This window comes from Phalacrocorax aristotelis, chromosome 21 (assembly GCF_949628215.1).
Source record: "Phalacrocorax aristotelis chromosome 21, bGulAri2.1, whole genome shotgun sequence".
NCBI lineage: Eukaryota > Metazoa > Chordata > Aves > Suliformes > Phalacrocoracidae > Phalacrocorax > Phalacrocorax aristotelis.
Genome location: NC_134296.1, coordinates 3,656,094 through 3,674,633, shown reverse-complemented (window position 1 = coordinate 3,674,633; position 18,540 = coordinate 3,656,094). Strand labels below are relative to the sequence as shown.

The following is an 18,540-nucleotide window of genomic DNA, read 5'->3' as shown; positions in this document are numbered from 1 at the left end:
CTCTTCAGGACTTTGCTAAGGCTGTTTTAATGTCGCACAACATATCGCAAATGTGTGGGAGCTGCAGGGAATGTTCCAAATGCTCTCGCACCCTCAAAAAATGGCTGGGCTTTGAGGATACTGGGGCTCCTGACCAGTTTTTTTTCTGGAATCATTAATTTGCCTCGAAAGGTAAAATGCCTTGCTTGGCAGTTACTGCAGAGATAGGTATGTTTGGAGTCTGTTTACACAAGGGGTTATTGCATACAAGTGACTTGGGTCTGGGGAAGGCAGGGGCCCCTGGAGACAGGCTGGGACAAGCCCAGGCCCCGCGACGCTTCGTTTCAGGTCCCTGCCTTGGCCGAGGCTTCCCATACAAATCTGGGCAAATGGCTGGTTTCTGTGCCATCAAGCTTTCCTCCATAGAACAGCGTGACAAAACCCTGTGTCTTGCCATGGTGTTACGGACGAGCACATTAAACCTCTGAGGCCCCTGGATGCTGAGGTAATTAGATGCATCTTGGCATCTTTATAGAATTTGGAGCTAGAATCTATTCCTTGGCCAACGATTTGACCCTCTGATTTCCTGGTAGAGCTTGTAAGGAAATCTTCCAAATGTGTTTCTGGAGGGTGGGATGGTACATGTGGGAGGAAAGAAGTCTGTCACTGAGCCATGTTGGTACGTGCTTTTCGGAGGTTGGGGAATCAGGGAACCCTATGTCTTAAAGGGTACCAGATTCTACCAAATCTTTGCCTTAAAGGGTTTTTTTGGCCCAGGAACAGACATTTGTATTCAGGCTGTGTCTCTCCGCATGTGTGTTGTTGCAGTCATATGTTTATTTAGCTCCAGCAACCCACTCCTGATCGTCTCTTCCTCCCCAGTGTGGGTCAGAGGGGTAGGGGAGTGCAGCAGAAACTCAACCCCGTTGCCCTGCAGTGTCTCATCTCGCTGCTGGCTTTGAACAAGAAACCCGTCTGTTGCTCGCTGGGTTACGGTGATTCGTCAGGCAGTGTTTCTCTCCCCAAAAATAAAGGAGATGGGTGGTCTCCGCTCAATAAATCAGCTAGATGCAGGCAGGGGGCATGCTGCGCTGGACAGGGGAGGCACTTGGGTCTTGGTGAGTTAATTCTGCAGTTGATTTGAGACGTGAGGAATGTGCTTGGTGTTTCACTTGACAAAAGAGGGAGAAATTTGTTAGCAATCTGCATTTGGCTAATTGATCTTAGTTCCAGTAAAGTCAGATGCTGGCTGTATTTCTTGCATCTGATAGCATTAATGACTACATTCTCCTTGCCTATCCATCCTGCCTAATGCACTGCCTGAGTTTATAGCTCCCTCAGTGGATTTCAGGACTTTCAGCTGATGATCGTCCCCAGCTGTGGCAAGAGCTCCCTGACTTGGTTGTCTCGCGTGCTCACTTTGTGTGTGGTTTCATCAACGCTTGCTTGGACTTGTGCGGTTTTTTCTCCTGGTGAAGCTTGGTTGTGGCTCTTCAGGCCACACCAGGTCGCGTCAAACCGTTAGCAGTTTCCATGAGCAAACAGGGTGATGCTTTTTGTCTGGCATGGACCTCGTACTTATTTCTGCCTCCAAACAGACTCAAACTTTGCACTAAAGTCCATCATGGAAGCAATAACTTGCCGAAGGACCTCTCTGAGCCCTGGTAGCCCTCTCCCTTTCCCGTTTTCTCTGAAGCATGCTGTGTTACTTGAAAAATGTCTTGCAAGAGGAACTGAATTGCTTGGCTTGCTTTTTTTTTTTGCAACTTTTAAATACTGTATTTCCAACTACACTCTGACTGTTTCCCCCTCTGTCATCTGCAGACCTTTTAAAGGTAGGATTCCTAAACGTGGGCAGTAAGGAGAAGGGCAGAGCTGAGAGTTAGGAGTCTGGTTGAATCAGAAGTTTTGATGGGGCTTTTGCTGGGGACACAGTGACTGGGATTCATTTGCTCCCGTATCATCCTCATAACATGCAAATATCAGGTGTATTTTGGACTTCCTTATTTTCAGTCTAGGTGGTTTGGGGGCATCTGTTCTTTTTCTTTTTAAAGTAAACCCCTCCATTTCCCTCCCTCCAAATACCCCCCCCGCCCGTGTTTTCTCTTGATTTGAAGTGGTTTTAAAACCAGAAAACCTGTGCTTGGCGTCACTGTAGGTTTCCCCTTTAAAAGCAGAAATACATTTATGAGTGTACAAAAGGCTGAGTAAATTCTTTAAAATGAAATTCAGGAGCTCAGAGGAAGGAACTGCTGTGGTTTCATTCCCCCTGCCAATACCCCGACGGCTTCCAGAAATGCTGTAGTAGGCAGCAAGCAGTTTCCTCACCTCTCTTGATAAATTAATTCTGAGCTAGCCACAAATCACTTGGAACTGTCAAAGCAGACCTGTAACATCATTTTTTGAGAACCCAAGCCGTGTAGCCCATCACCGAGTAAATATTGAGAAGTCAGTAATTTCCACTAGGGAGTTATAAAGCTGCTGCCTCCCTCCCCTCTCCTGCAGCTTCTGCCGCGAAGGCTGCTCACTGCTTGTACAGTGGATGCAAAAGCTGGGAGGGGTAAGAGGATGAAGAGAAGGGAGGGACAGGGAATGCGAGAGCAGGAGACAGGACTGAGAGTGGAACGGCAAGCGTGGAGCTCGCTGCCTTCAGACAAAGCACGCCGCTGCAGCGCTCTGCAAGGACGCCCGATTGCCTGGTGAGGGGACGCGGCCGCCTGGCTGCTGGCGGACCAGCAAGGACCGGCGCGAGGGAAGGATGGAGACGCCGGGCGAGCGGGAGCTTGTGGCATAAATTCCAGGTTTAGATGCTGCCCTTCTGCACAGGCTGTGGTAGGGGAGGGAGGCAGAAACCTTTTGTGAGCGCTGCGTTTCTCGTGCTGCGGCGTGCACTAGAAAGACCGGCCAGCGCGCTCGAACTCGCCGAGCGCGGGTCGCCTGGCGGAGGAGCTCTCCTGGGGACCAGAGCAGCAGGATCCCTTACCCCAGGAACCTCCAGATAAGACCGTGAGCTCTGCGTGGTGCAGCCATTGCAGCGGGCGGGGGCGGGAAGGATGGCTTGGAAGGTACCAAACAGCTTCAGCTGACCTGAAGGTTCAAAGAAAGCAAACCTGGTTTTCCTGCTCATCTTTTGATTTGCATATACCCTTGAAACAGATGTGCTGAGAAGCCTGAAAAATTCTGCCTGTCTTGCATAGCAAATACCGTGATGAAAAGGAGATATCTCTGAACTTTTTTTTTTGTTGTCATCGTATTTAAGGTCTCAAGCTTTTCTAGAGGAGAGTAACAAGTCACTGGACTCTTTTCCCAGGGCTGAGGGAAGGGAGACCTTGTCTGCACAGCTTCCGTAGGGTGGTGGGGAGAATTTCATTTATCAGAGGCTGAAAGGAGGTGCCAGGGCACATCTCGGACTTGGGCTGCTGCAGGAAGAGGAGAGCGTGCTTGCGTTTGGTTTCTTTTTGTTTTGACGTGGCTTGGAAGCGAGGAACTAAAATGCCTCTTTCTCCAGAGCTGCTCCCTGTTTGATTGAGGGGCTCGGATGCAGCAGCTGCGCTCAGCTGAAGAAGATGAAGGAAAGGCAAATACAAGCATGCACCAAACACCTGGCAGGACTGGATGCGTTGGGTGAAAACTGCACCAATGCCTCTGTCTCTCTTGCTGTCGCCCAGCGCAGCGGTGTAGTTAGACGTTCCAGGGCAGCCAGCCCGGTCCGAGCGGCGTGCTGAAATGCCATGCGTCCGGATGGGTGGTAAAATGACAGTGCCAGGACACTCAGAGTCGGGCTCGGGGTCACTCACACCTCTGCTCCTCTTAACACCGTAACAGAGAGAAAAAACCCTTACCATGGTTTGCCTCTTTCAGGACTGCTTGGGGAAAAAAAGTATAAGCCTTTCCTTTCTTCTGCTGCAGTTTGTGTGCTTTCTTTGTCTTGCATGTCTTCCTGTGGACAGCTGCTCTAGCCCGGCTTCTGCTGCTTTTCTGAAAGTCCGTCGTGTCTGTTTTGTGTCTCAGCTGCATGAAGATGTATTTTCTCTCTAGCTGCTTTGTGCCTCCGGCGCGCCTGGCCCTCTCCGCTGGCCCGCTGAGCAGGGCGGTGCATCCGAAGTTGCATGGACGAGAGGACCTGCCCAGCTCTGTGCGTTCGTGAGCGGCTCCGCTCCATTCCCTCGCACCTGCGACTGGCTGGGAATGCCTGGGGTGAAAGTTTGCAACCCTCCTCCCGCCCCCTTCAGACGAGCCAAGGAGTGGATCCGCATCCCCGTGGGGTTGGGCTTCATGTGTTTGCCTGGCAAGAAAGTCGCCTGAGCCTTGAAAGCAGTGCATGTGGTGTCCTGGTCCCGGGAGCGCTTCTAAACAGTTTGCCCGGGCGAGGTGTTTCTTTTTTCTGAGTGTTAACTGGGATACAAATTAAACCCGGAGCCCGCGGAGGCACTGCCAGCGTGTTGTCCATGGTCTGTGCACACAAGAGGAGTTGTCTGCCAGCTGATTTGTTGTACTCTGAGCATAATTTTTTGAGTTTCTTTATGGTAATGACTATGATGTGGCAATGCCATCTGTCTTCCTCAGAGTGCCGCTGCTACCGCCTTAACGGTTTTTCCCTTTTCAAGCGTCTGCCGATTCCTCTCTCGTCAGGTTCGCGGATGCTGGAGCAGAGTGTCGGGGAGTGGCTGGAGTCCATCGGCCTGCAGCAATACGAGAGTAAGCTGCTTTTGAACGGCTTTGATGATGTCCGCTTCCTGGTAAGTTGCTGGGTGGGACCCACGGGCACTAACAAAGGTGTTGGCCAAACGTTACCTGTTATCGATACCCCGTCTCGAGCAGATCTGGGTTCTGCAGCCCCGCAGAGAGCAGTCGTCGGGGGGTGTGGGTTAGACAAAAGGAAGAAATGAGGGTTGTGTTGGGTCAGGATGATTCATCTTCATGTTTAAGTCAGGTGTTACAGATTTTTTCACTATAATTTTGATACAAAATGTTATTTGCTCTCCCCCTAAATCTTTTCTGTCCAATTTACTCCAGAAATGGGAGCTGAAATTCAATAGTGTTTTGAAGAAATCACTGAGCAGTCTGTGTTCTGCACTGTGAAGGAGGCGGTAGACCTTGTTAGAATTATACTTACTCTAAGCATGCAGGCAGGATGTCAATGAGCTGTACTTAATTGCATTGACACCGTTGGCTCTGAAACCTAATGATGACAAGATAGTAATGCTTCATGTTGAGGGTTTTTTAATGACCAGTGTCCAGAAACTTAAAGCTGCATGGTGTAAAAATCTGATAATTCTTATGGAACTATGAACTGCAAGGACAGAAAATCTTGGGGCTGTGGGAGGCGTCTTCCTGCATAGCTTAAAGAAACGCCCTTTGAGTGTGGACTCCCAAGTTTTGCAAATAAAGAATTTCTGAAAATGGCTGTAAACCTTTGGAGAAGTCATTTGGGCTCCTGTAATATCCTGCCTTGGAAAGGGGGTGGGGGCACCTCTTCGGTCCCCTGGATGGTGCAGAGAGGTGATATCCAGCAGGGTGTGTGCTCGACAGCTGTATTGTGAGCCGGGTGAAGGTGGGTCGGAAAACACAGCGCCCATCGCCAGTGGTGAGGGTACGTGGGGGGCAATGGAGAAAGAAGGGAGGACTGGATAGGGCACGGACAGAGGGGCGAGGGAGTGTGCATCGGAGCAGCGTCAGTGCGGGTGCTTAAAGGCAGGATGTAATTATGCTTTTAAAAATGACCTGACCAACAGGATAAATGTCCCTGTGAACGTCACGGGATCACCAGGCACGCTAGAGGTTGAACACCAGCCATACCTCCTGGCAGGGCCAGCGCTCCCCTAGAGAGCTGGATTTTACTGTAGTTCATGCACCTTCAGCAGAGGAGCTGCCGGCGACAGGCGATGGTCTTGCCACGCACCCCTCTGCCTCGGCCGTATCCCGTTCCCACAGCTCTGTGTGGCACCTTCCCTCTTCCCTGGGCAGGATTTGGGGTGAGCTGCCCCCACAGAAGCCCCGGGCACCCTTGCCGGGCTCCAGCAGCGCATGCGGCCATGAAGGACCCAGGGGCAGCTCCCGCCACCACTCCCGGCCCTTCCTGGGGGGCTCCAGCCCCCCACGGTCCCCCCAGCTGGTCCCAGCCCTTCGGTGGCCCCTGGGGCCACTGTGCTTCAGGCGGGTGTGTTCAGCTCCGTGCGAGGTTTCAGCATCCCCCTCGCACCAGGGCGGTCTGATTCAACTTCTGGGATGCTCTGGAGGTGATACAATTAATTTAAATTAAATAATACCCCAGAGATCCCAGCTTCGGTTCCTGTGCTGATGGGTCTTTGACCTTTGTGGTATCAGTGGGCTGCTCTCACTCCAGCAGTTAGCAGATAAAAACGCCTTTCCTCTGCCTGGCCCTGCCTGACAAGGGCGGTGATAGACCTCTCTCAGCACAGAAGTTTAATAACGAAGGAAATTAACTTCCCGCTTGTCCCCAGAGAGGTGGGAGCCAGCGGCTCGGAAGCAGGAATTTTTATTGACTGTGCCTATTTGCAGTAAATAGCAACACTTAGCTGCAAACTGGCTGATGCAGAATTTAGTCCTTTCCAAGACGAAAGCAAAGGCTCTTGGTACATGTCTCCTAATGTGATTTTTACGGTGTACGCGGTAGGAGTTGCTGGATCATGGCTGGATGGCGGTCATCCCCACCCAGCGCTGGGTAACCGCTCCCAGTGTAGGAAATCAGCTTCTGCTGGTTTTGGGAGGTTGGACACTCTCCTCACTCATTCCTCTCAATTATAAAAGGTCAAATCATTTAACAGAGACTTCCTGCAAACCCTGGCTGATTTCCATTTTGCTGCTTATCCCTTTTCCTAGGAGGTTGACTCTGGCACCCGTGCCGAGACTGGCTTTGAGTCCTTGCATCCAAGTCCTGGGAACTTCAAGCCAATACCATCAGCCCGCTATGAAAGTTTAATTATTAAGGTTCTTTTCCTCAGTGATGTTACTTGCCTTCAGCTTCTGGTGTGGGAGTGAAACCTTCGGATACAGTACAAACGAGGAACAACTAGTTAATTTGGTTTTAGTAGTGATTTTGATGTTCTCAGATGAATTATTAAAGTTGTTGTAAACGCTGAAGCTGGCTAGTCGGGCGAGTACTGAAAGGACCCGGATGCTTGGCTCCTGGCGTGGCAGGCTGTCCATGCCTTTTCTTCTTTAGGTAACAATTTCTTTATTAACTGCCACTTTAAATCGCTAATGAAGAATATGTCAAACTAAGTGGCATTATTTTCCTGGAGTTAAATGGTTTCTGTGGAAGGATTAGTCCCTATTAGGGCCTCATTATGTTAAATATTTCAAGGTCCAAAGAATGCTGGGTAATGGGTTGCAAATTACCAGATGGGCTGTGAGGCTAATTAAGTTCTAGTAGCAAAAATTGAGAAGTTGGAGTCTTTTGACACGGAAATGCTCCTGTTTTCTGTGTGAAATTCTGCATTGCGTGGCTCCCTGCCTACCGCGCTGCGGGGCTTCGTCGGTGTGCCGGGGTGCTGCCGCAGGCCCCCCCCGGCGCCCATTTGTGAGCGGTACGTTGGGTGAGCAGGAAAAGCATTGCAAGAGCAAGCTGTTCGACGCGCAGTGATGGTACAGCCCTAAAACGGGCAGCGTCCTAGAGGAAGAGCTCTTTAATGTACCTGGGAGCGCTCAGCCCGCAGAAGGTAGTAATTTAAAGTAGGATTAAGAAAAGAGCCTAACAAAGCGCATGTGCTGTAGCTGCAGCGGGGACTGGGCGAGGTCCAGTGGTTGCTGCACAGTGGCATTTGGTGCTACTCTTAAGAAAAATAATGTTTAAAATGTACTACCCACCCAGTAAGTAGTAGAGTCGGTAAGAGCCAGAGCGGAGGGTACAGAAGCCTCTCTGGTGCTTTCTGGTGCTCTTGTAGCCCTGAGTTTAGTTCTGGTCTGGGGAATTCCTAATTCCCTGTGTATTTTCAGTTGGCTCTTGTGGTAATTCGCACCCTGCGTTGCAAAAGCCCTTACCCCCAGGTAAGGGAAACGATTCACGAATGTACAGTACGGCAAAGTGATTTTGAAGAGCGCTCTGTAAATACGTCGGGCTTCTTCATTAAGACGTTAATCTGGGAAGGCAGAAACGTGTAATTTCCAAGAATAATAATTCCATTCTTTTCAGAAATCCGGAGACGCGTTACTAGCTGTGCCCTCCGGACACGCGACCGCCCGTCTCGCTGCTGATGGCTCTGGGCGAGCTGCACCTCCCGCGGCACCGAGGAGAACCGGTGGCGGGGAGGGGTGGCAGTAATCCCGCTCCCTCTCTCGGGGTCTGCTCCCTCCAGGCAGCACTGGCAGCTGAAAGAGACTTTGGAGACCACGGGCTCACGCTGAAGAGGCAGGGTTGGAGATCTAAACCGTAATGTGAGCCGTGAACAGTTCACAGGTTTTCCTATGAAAAGGGAAGGTAGACGCGCACGTTGGCGGAGCAGCCGGGGCGGGCTGTGAACGGCGGCAGCTGAGCGTCTCTGCCCTTGGCAATTCCACCTCTGCACCTGGGACAAAGTTGTAGTGAGTTACAGCTGGAGGCCTCGCGCTCCAGCAGGACTCCGGGCCCACAAGCTTGTGAGACCAGCGCCTCACTTGTCAGCAAACAAAAGATTTCCGTTGCGGTTCAGGTCTGCCTTGGGAAGAGAGCGACGACTGCAGCCAGGGCTGGCCCTCCTCACGTGTGTGTGTGTGTCTCCACCAGTCCTGTTTCTCTTTTTGGGGGAATCCAGGGCGAATTACAGTGTTACTTGCAGCAGTACCTGGTTCTGAGCGGTGTCACACAGGGCGTGCTGGCAGTATTCTCACTTTTGGAACTTGCAGAGATTTTGGAGGGCTTGTGAATTGGTTACCGGGGAAGAACAAGGCGACACAAGCACGGGGTAAGGAGAAGGGAATCGCAAAATCACAAGAGTTGACGCATAAACGCGGTGGCTGTCATCGGGCCGGGACGCAGCTCCTGGGTGTTTTGGGAGCTGGGGCTGGGATGGGACGCTGCAGACGGGCTGAGCTTGCGGTGCTGGCCTCGCTGATGTGTTGCTTTGTCCCGGCACTGAAAGCGGAGCTTCTTGATCGACGTTTCCGTGATGTGAAGTGCTTGTTAAATCTGCAGGGTTCGATGCGGCACACGAGAGCATCTCGGTGACGCTGCCCGGTTTCACGGCCAAATGCAAAACCGAGAATGTTTATGACTAGTTCAGAGTAAAGGATCCTGGTCAAGTATTGACTGCGGGCCAGGGTGGGTATCGCTAATGCAAGTCAGCAGGGGTATTTAAACATCAGTTTGATGTGAGGTTAAAGCTTACTTGCCAGTGCACGTGGTTCTGGGAAGGGACTGAAGTATGCGCTTATTTCAGATTGTGTGTAATCTTTCAGCTTGGTTGAGAGAAGAAAGCGGCTGTAAAAGATGGATTTAGGTGGCTCAGTTGTCTAAAAGACAGAGTTCTCTTTCCAAATACTGACATCTGCATATTGGGCCACGTTTCTTTGTCTGGAGAAACTCTCTTATTCCCTGTAAGCTGCCTACAATAGCTTTGCTGTGTTTATGGGCAATGCTAGGAAAGGCTTTCCCTGATTTTCTTGCTGTGACTCTCCAGCGCGAGCCCCGCAGTCCGAGGGAGCAGCTGGTTTCGCTCAGCCTCTCCCTTGCCACTGAGTGACCTTCGCTGCCAGCATTGCTGGCTTGGGGCAATCGGACTCTGACACTCAGCTTCTGCTTTTAATATGGGGCTTTAATTCGAAAAGCAGGCTGTTCAGCCAGCCGGGGATTAAAAAAAAGCTAAAATGGAGATGGCGCTTCGAATTCTCCTTCTCTGCTTCGCAGCCTACTGGAATCCTGTCATTAGAGGGGGAAGGTTTATTTGTGCGATGGGTAAACATAACTGAATTGAAGCTGCTAGCTGAGTATTACTGGCATGGGCTGTGCTGCCCTTGACTTAGCAAAAATACAGCTTTGCAAGTAGAATAAAATCCTCAGCAGAGCTGGCTGCCAAATGTTACCAGCGCCAATGAACCAAGAATACCCCGCCACCCGAAAGCAGCCAGCCCTGCTACCTCCCACGTGGAGGAATGCGGCCCTCGTGCACGCGCGGGCATTCGGAGACCCATTGCCTCATCCTTCACCAGGGGAGGAAAATAAAAGGTCAGATCACAAAACCGTAGCGATGAGTGAGCAGTGTCATTCAGAAACATGCACTATAAATCCCCTTAATTATCCTTGACCGGTAATGAGCCAGGACAGCTGTAGGAGTAGGAAAAATGTCACAAGAATATGGACCAGGAGGGATTCTGCTGCTCCTAGAGCTCGGTCCCGTCCTGTGGTCACCGGCGCGCCTGCCGCAGACGCTCCCTTCGGGAGGTCCGCAGGAAGCTCGTTTCGCACGGAGATGCACGGTGCATCCCGGCGCCCTGCGGGAATGACCTAGAGGGGAGGCCAGGCTGGGCTCCGCTGCCTTTTGGGGAACACGTTGCCAGTGTAAGAGGAGAGAACGGCAGTAATTCCTGGTGGAATTCCCCCACAGAAGTGGGGAAGGAAACGCCATTACCTGCGCCCTCACTGCGGTATTTTGTGATCCCACAGATCCCATAAATGTGTCCGAGATGCTTGCAACAGCATTCCCCTTCCCGCGGAGGGCTGAATGTTTGCTGCTACCCCAGACAGCTTTTCAGGCTGACATCTGAGAAGGGCAAACCTTACATGCTCTGGCAATTGTACCGTTATTTTGTAGCTGAACTTTTTATTCAGTCCAAAGATATTTGGATTCACAAATGAGCAGGTAAAACTGAACATAAACCATTTTTTTATGGCCTTTTTTTATTGTTAGAGCCCAGACTCCCATGGAGCGTGTGGAAAGCAGCTAATGCTGATTCAATGAGACAGCGTCAGAAACGGAACTCTCTTCTCCCTTGTGTAGTGCCGTGGGCTCCTCTGGTCTTGGTTGTTTGGGGTTTTTTTTATAACTGGGGAGAAGTGGTAGAAACATGATGGCATTGGAAGAGCAGGGTGTCTGCAAATAACTTAGAGTACTGACATTAATTTATTTAAACGTAATTCAGTGCCATGTTAGATTAGCCTGCAGTGGGCTTCATTATGAGCGAGCCTTGCCCTTCTCTCCTCTATGTGTGTGCGAGCAAATGGTTGATAAAAACGTAAAGCTGAGGCTTTGGCTCGGTGTGTGAGCAGAGCTGATGCACAGCTCGGTGAGGGTCTGCCAGGCTGGGGCTGAGGACAGCCCCCCTGCCCCCCCCAGCACGGGGCCGGGTCCCTTCGCCCTGCAAATCCCCACGTTTTGGGTGCTGGCTGACGTCTGCACGATCTTCGTTTTGACCCGTTACCTGCGCTGCTGGAGCACGGGGCATCTCCTGGTGTCCTCAGTGACCTGCAGCTCTGCATGGCATGATCCGCTTCGTAACCACCCAGCTTGGCCCACGGATGCTGCTCCCCTGGGCTTTTAGCATGCTCCGGGAATGTGCGTGCCCCAGAGTTTTTTTTTTTTTCTATTTTCATATAAAACTTGTCATTTTATACTAGTCATGTGGGGAAAACTTAACTGACATATTCCAGTAGTGTTTTGTACCCAGTAACCATCTATGAAGAATAGTGACCTATCAGAGATCCCACAAAGAAGGTTTTACTGCTTCTGCGCTTGGTGAAACGACGATAAAACTTGGCACGATTGCAGCTTTTGGAGAATATTTTAGACCCAGGTAAGCCCCCGTGTGTAGGTTGTGCCTGGGCAGGCGGGCTCGGTCGGTTTCAAGCTGAAGCAAGCTCGGTCTATCCAGGCAGAAGCTCTTGTGCAGTTGGTTCTGGACTTGGGTCTCCCCAAAGCCTGTGCTGTGCAGCTCTGCCCTGCAGCGGCGTTCGGTGGCTGAGCCTGTAAATCGGTGTGGGTGGACGTAAACGCTGCTGGTACCTAGAGGTGCTGGCAACGCACCCCTGAACGACTGCAGATCCGATCTGGGGATCTCTTCGGCCTGGTCATGCCAGCTGGCAGATTTAGCGCTGAAATGGCTTTCCTTTATCACCTAGGCAGGGAGTACCTCAGCCATGTTACACGATATTGTCTAGTCTTTATCATTGCTGCCAACCTACTGGAAATGCATTTCTTCCCTGGTCCCCAGACTGGTTTTGATGCCCTGTTTGAACACTGCTAAGAGTGGAATTTGGACCCTTGCATAAGGGTTTCTGCCAAGCGTCTGAGCGGGAATCGATCCAGGCAATGAAATGATTTTTTTTGACGGCCCTCCGGTGGGTTTCAGATGCTGCTTGGGTGGTTCCCAAGGACTGCGCTTTGTCCACAGCGGTATGGGGTTTTGGGGTTTTCTCTGGAAGGGAATGGTGAGAGTGGAGCCATGAAATGATGCAGGCTTTGAGAGCGCGTTTGGGCCGCCCACCCGCGGCTCTTAGCAGGGAGGTGCGGCAGAGCTGCGCTGAAGCTCCTCGGATGATGGAAATGGACTTCACGGTGAGCAGCGAGTTCAGAGTGGATTTTGAGGAGCAAAGTGGGTGGACCAGAACTGGCAATTTAGAGGATACTTACATTTGATTCATTAGTAGCTCCAGGCCCAATAAACACTTTAAAAGCCATTAAAGTAGCAGTTAATTTTTTTTTTCTCTCAATAAAATTGCCTGAACTTGACAACCATGACCGATTCCCTCCGTTGCCATTGTCACGCTGCCAGTCTGCATGGGGAAGAAAATTAAACAAAAATGAAGTGGCTCTGTGCTAATCTGGGATTTATTGTAGGGTTTTGTGTATGAACCCTTTCTTCGGTCAGTGCTCTGTGAAGAGCTGGGGCCTCGTTGTTGTGCCCTTGGCTAAACAAATACTTCTTTTCCCCTAGTTTCCACTGAACTGTCTCACGCTGCAGATACCACTAAGGGAAGGTACGAGGCCAGTTACAAATACGTATTTGTGTGAGCAAGTGCCAGTCCCCTGGCTCTGAAGCCGGGGTGTGCAGGTCCCGGCTTTGGGGACGTCAGCCTGCTCTGAGATAAATAAGCCCCTGGCAGGCGTTTGCTGGAGGGGCCGAGCAGCCAGGCGTGGCTGGCGGAGCTGCAGGTGTTCAGCACTGCCTGTGATCAAGGCTCTATTTTGCGAGTTTTTAGCTTTTTTTTTTTTCTTTTTGTCTGTAAAAGGGGGTGATGCTCTGTGCTACCACCGGGGATTTTGGGTGAAAAGCCCCCAAGTGCAGATCATGCAGATGCACAGACAGAATGCAAGCTGCTTTTTAGGACAAGCTTATAAATTAGTCCAGTAACAAGGCATTAGCTGCTCTTGTCCTCCTGAACAAGGTGTATTAGCGGGGCTTTTCACCCCAAGCGCAGATCCGTACGGCCCCTTTTGCAGTAAAGGGCTCTGTGGCGGGAGCAGGGCTCGGCCGGTGGCTCCCCGCACCCTGCTCGGGTGGGGTTAAACACGCGGCTCGGAGGGGCTGGATGAGGCCGAACGCACAACCTCCAAACCCTGCAGGGAAAGAGGGCGCTTTGCCATTGACTATAGGTTTGGGGACGGGGCACTCGTGGCCAGCTGCAGTGGCTTTGTCAGCTCCCAGGAACATGTTCCCCATAGCTCATCTTTCTGAATTTCGCTGCCTTCCCTTGCCCTCGGGGTGATGTCTGAGCCTGCGGGGCTGTGAAGCCCGGCGGCGCTTTCCAAGTCTGGCAGCGGGAGGAACCAGGAGCTCAGGCAGAGCCACGCGGGGTTTGCCAGATCCCCTTGCTGAGCAGGTAACTGAGCCGCTATATTCTGGGCTGCAAACCCCGTACCGCCTGCTTGCATTAAGTTCCTGGAAGCTGCAGCTAGCCAGTACCAAGGTGACCAAAATTAAGCTTTCTGATCCTTTTTTTCATCTGAAAAGGAGAAATCTAAGTGGTGTTGAGGCTAAAGAAGGTACAACCTCTGTTTTCAGGATTTGCTGCGTATTATCCCTGTTCAGGCTGGGTCTATGGTGAGCTGGATGCGTCTCCATCTCCTGCGGCCAGGCTTTTGGTTGCCAAAAGTAAAGCAATAGCAGTGGCAGCAAAATCCTTGACAAGATGCATATTGTCTTGAACGTACTGAGGGGGGAAAAAAGAAAGAGCTTTGTATGCATTAATCTAAGGAAAAAATGGGTGCTTTGGCTCGTGCAGCTGAAGGCACTCTGCTATAGATGTTTGCAGAAGCCTTTGTAGTCTGGAAAAGCTGTGTTTGGGTTTTGCATCTGTTGCTTTTAATAGCAAACACGTTCTGGTCCCCATCTTCCCTGCAGTCCGTCGCCTGTCTCTAATACAGGGTTTAGCAAGAGAGGCAGCACTTGCGTTAGCGTGAGCTTAGCGAGACAGTCGGGATTCATTAAACTGCGTTGCCGGCTGGGTAAGGCTACGTGTCCCATATGAAACTTTCTTTGCCTTGGGCCCTTCCTTAGCTGGAACGAGGGGATGGACTGAAGCCAGGCTCTGTGCAAGAAGCAGCATCTGAAAATTGGGTAGTTAAGTGCCTGCAGAGCGCCCTGCTGGAGGAGGATTGCTGGCAGATTTCAGCAGCTCTGATTTTTGGCTCGCTTGCCTTCGGGTCACCTAACTAGCAGGAGGGGACGTTACCTTCCTGCAGCGTAACTCTGACTGTGCTTTTTCTTTTTCCTTTAATGAGAAACCTGGAGCCTTGCGGGCTGTTTAATTACAGCGCAAGATGTGAAGCATGACTAAAGCAGACCCCTTCTCTAAAAGCTTGTGTTTCTGCAGGCGGGTCGGCTGCACTGGCGTCCTCTGGGGCTCCCTGGGGCAACCCAGATGAGGACGTGGGTCACCGGCCGATCTCTGCCCTCCTTCGGGGCAGCGCGGAGGACAGAGTCGGGGTTCAGAGGTGCCCCTCGTGGCTGTGCATGTCTGCCTTTCCACGGCAGGAGCGCTGTTCTGCTCTGAGGAAGCTGAAGGCCCCGCTGGGGGCTGAAAGCCCCTCCGGACTGCCTGGCAGCCAGGCTCTGCCAGTGGGATTCCCCTTGCCCTATTTCAGATGTCTGCAGCTGGGCTCATAGTTCAGGCTCTTTGGATTGCTGGTGGGAGCAGAGGAAGGCTCCTCTGGGGGATGCCTTCACCCCATTGTAGAGGCACTTGCACTGGAGAAGTACTCCCTCCCTTGACCTAACGCGTGTGTGTGCAGCCGAAGCTCGGGGGGAAGCTGTGCTCCTGTGTCCATTGCAGAATAAATTCAGCCTCTGCTTCCTGGGCCATTTCTTTCTTAGGGATCATCTAAGCTCTTTTGGGAATAAAAAATTGCCAAAGATTTTTTTCTACCAAGACCGATTAACGTGCGTGTGTGTGGTGCTGTGCTAAAATCTGGATCCACGCAGGGTGTGTGTTCTAGGAATAAAACCTGAGCAAGCCACCTGCAGTGCAGGAAACGCTGGGAGCTCTAGTTCCTGCTGGAAGCAAGGAGAAACCAGTGAGGTGTTGGGATGAGCGGGGCTTTCGGATGTCCCCCGCTCACCCGGCGCGGATGAAAGCGAGAGCTCTGGCCCGGGCGCAGCCCTGAGCTGCGGTCGCTCCGCTCAGCCCCGCAGCCGGGAGAACCGCGCGAGGTAGAACACGCTTGTCACAACGAATAAAGTCTGAAATACATCTTTGGAAAGTCGTCTTGATTCTAATTGGCGTTTCTGAGGCTGCTGCTGGAGGATCGCGGAGGACCGGGCTAAGAGCAGAGCGAGTCCCTGGGAGTTTTCTTCTCCTCCGCCTCGGGCATTCGATGAATCTGTCCTCAGAGGACCTGGAGTGGGGTCAGGCTGCCAGAACTGCTCCCCAGCCTTCAGTGGGGTGCTTGGGAGAGGGCATCTTTTGGCCCGGTTGCTGACCTGTGTCAGCACCCAAGGGCACCTTTGTTTAAAAAAAGAAAAAAAGCACACCCTAAAACGAGCAAACGGAAACCCGTGCGGGGATATTGTTCAACAGTCAAAACCAAGCTCCCCCCCAAAACCCTCACAACCCCTCACAGCAGGTTTTTGGGAATTCCGCAGCCCTGCATCAAAGCCGTCTCCCGTGGAGCAGCACCTTGTGCCGAAGAGGCTTTGTTTCATCTCGGCAATGAATGCCTTGTTCCCTTTTCCTCCACGAGCTGCTGGGTGCGGCCCCATCTGCAGCCATCCCCTCCTCGGTGCGACAAAGAAATGGCTCTGCCCGGTTCAGGGCCAGACCTGCGGCCCTTCAGCAGCCCCGTGCCTGGCGCAAGCCGGTGCCGCGGAGCTCGGGAAGGGCAGGGCTGGCGGTGAGAAGCAAGCGGGATGTGCCGGGAGAGGGAGGGAAGGGCGAAAGCCGCGGCAGACCCCAGCTGGGTCTCCGTGGCTGGGAACCCTCCTTGCTTAGGGGGCTTTTTGTGCTGAGTCACTCGTTGCTGGTAGAGCAGGGAGTGGGTTTTGCAGGCGCAGGAGCCCGAGCAGAGAGCAGGGCGCGAACCAAACCTGCGGCGATGGCTGTGCCGGAGACGCGTGGCTCGGAGGCAGGTGGCAGCGGTGGCCCGGGCGTAGCATCTCTGCCCCTTGGCTTTTGTCTGAATAGCCTGTTAAATGCAAACAGGTTTAGAGTCTAGTTTAAACAGTTCATCTGTTTGGTTGGCAAAGGTTAAAAGATTTCCAGTGTGTTTGCATTTAATTATCTATTTTAGTGGCAGATTATTTTGTTTTTTCATAGGAGATGAAACTGGGATGGGTTTAAAGGACGTTTCTCTCAGCAGAGGCTCATGCACAACAGGCTGTGATGATTTATTTGGAGCTGCTACGCTTTGTCTATCCTTGTTAAGTACCCTGAGAATACGGACTGGCGCTGAGGGAATTTGATGTGACACATAAAAATAAGGAGTGTTGGAGAAAGCTGTAGGCTTTACAGTATTTAACTAGCTTGTATCCTTGCTACCTAGCAAGCAGTTTTCCTTGCATTTGAGATGCCAAAAGTGGGAGAACACCTATTGCCTCGCCTTGGGCCTGGCGCTGGCCCAGGCAGCATGAAACGGGTCCTGGGAGAGCGTGAGCTGCCAGCCCCGCGCTGCCGCGTTGGGAGTGTGGCTGTGCTAGCCAGGCGTCGCTGGGCTAAAGTGGATTAGCACCAAGGCTCAACGTTGGAAAAATAAGCGTGAGTCAAAACGTAAATAGGATCAGCAGGTTTGTTTATTTTTTATATGTGAAAATTGCACATCACCGTTGTCACAGCTCATTTGGCTGCGAGCTGTTCCTGTTGTCCTGGTCAGTCCGTGAAGGGTTTGCTCTGAGCTGTGCCCTTGCTACCGTCCCCCTCGAGCCCCCGCACCCGCCGCAGCTCTGACACCCAGCTCTTTATGGAGGAATTAAGCAGCAGAGCACCAAATGAGCAGTTTGGGGGAGCAGAGCAGGCTGAGGTGTCGGGAGCTGCAGGTTTCATGTACCCGAGGTGTGGTGTTAACCTGCTGCGGGGCCCTCGGGGAGTCAGTCCCGTCCTGTGCTTCCCTTTGCCCCCCCCAGGCAGGGCAGTAACGCTTTGCTGTCCAGCTTTACAGGAGAAATCCCATCACTTGCTCTAGCCCTCTTCTGTCCATTTAAAAAATGCCCTTTGAAAGCCATCACCCTCTAGGAGATGAATTCCTCGCACATATGGTGGCTCTCAAGGACCTTCTGGCATCCCCTGTAGCAGAGCTGTAGCATGCAAAAACACTTCTGCCAGGTAAGATGCATGTCAGGGGAGTTAAGCTGCCTTTAAACATTTCCCTCTCCCCCTGAGCTGAGCACACAACCTCCCGCTGTTACAGGAATGCACATTAAATGTGGCTCTTTGGCTTAAAACTTGCGAGCAAGAAAGGGGAGGGATGCTTTCATGGGTTTTGGCGGGATGCTGCTGCTAACAAGCCGGAGCAATCATGGCCTCTGACAGCGGCAGCCTCTCTGCTTTACTCACGTAGGGGGTTTGCTCTCGATGCACTGGAGCCTGCTGCTGCTCTTGCACCAAATGGGCGCCCTCGGAGCCTCCAACCAGCAAAAAGCTTTTTTTATTAACTTTTTTAAAAATTGTGCAATTAAGGGGTGCACAGTACAGCTTCTGTGACAGTCACGTCCTTGCCTGGAGCTTTGTGGGTAGCATTACTGCTCCAGTGAGACACAGGGGTTTCACGTGGCCTTGCTTGCAGGATGAGGGGTGCAATCCAAGAAAGGCAGGGCAACTGTGGGTGCGGCCCCGTGCCCCTGCAGAGCTGCCCCCAACCCACGGGGCTCTTTCCAGCTGGCGGCGGGCAGTGGCACTGCAGAGCGGCACTGCAGACCAGCGCTGCAGCCTGCTGCTATAAAGTGACCTTCTGGAAAACAGGGAGCGAGCCACCCTCGCCGGGTGCGGGATCTCTAGTCCTGGCTCTTTCTGCTGTTTAAACAACCCTTAGGCAAATGCTTTTGTGTTGCATCTCTCCAGTCCAGCTGTGCGGTCTCGGTCCCCCTGTGGCCTGCCTGGAACCGAGGGCGTCGGGCATCCCTGCCTGCCAAGGGAGGGTGGAGGCGGAGGAGCCTCCACCTCGGTGCTGTGGGTGCTGACAGTCACGGAGCGGCTGCAGG

At 52.2% G+C, this 18,540-nt stretch overlaps 1 protein-coding gene across 13 annotated transcripts in view; it reads left to right on the top strand.

Moving 5' to 3' along the window:
* The window catches only part of ANKS1A (ankyrin repeat and sterile alpha motif domain containing 1A), a 111,315-nt gene that overhangs the window by 76,971 nt on the left and 15,804 nt on the right, over nt 1-18,540 (top strand). For all 13 annotated transcript variants that reach the window (XM_075115580.1, XM_075115578.1, XM_075115577.1 and 10 more), the window contains one exon: nt 4,612-4,718. In XM_075115580.1, the coding sequence (XP_074971681.1) occupies nt 4,612-4,718 (107 nt within the window). The remainder of the gene's footprint in view (nt 1-4,611; nt 4,719-18,540) is intronic.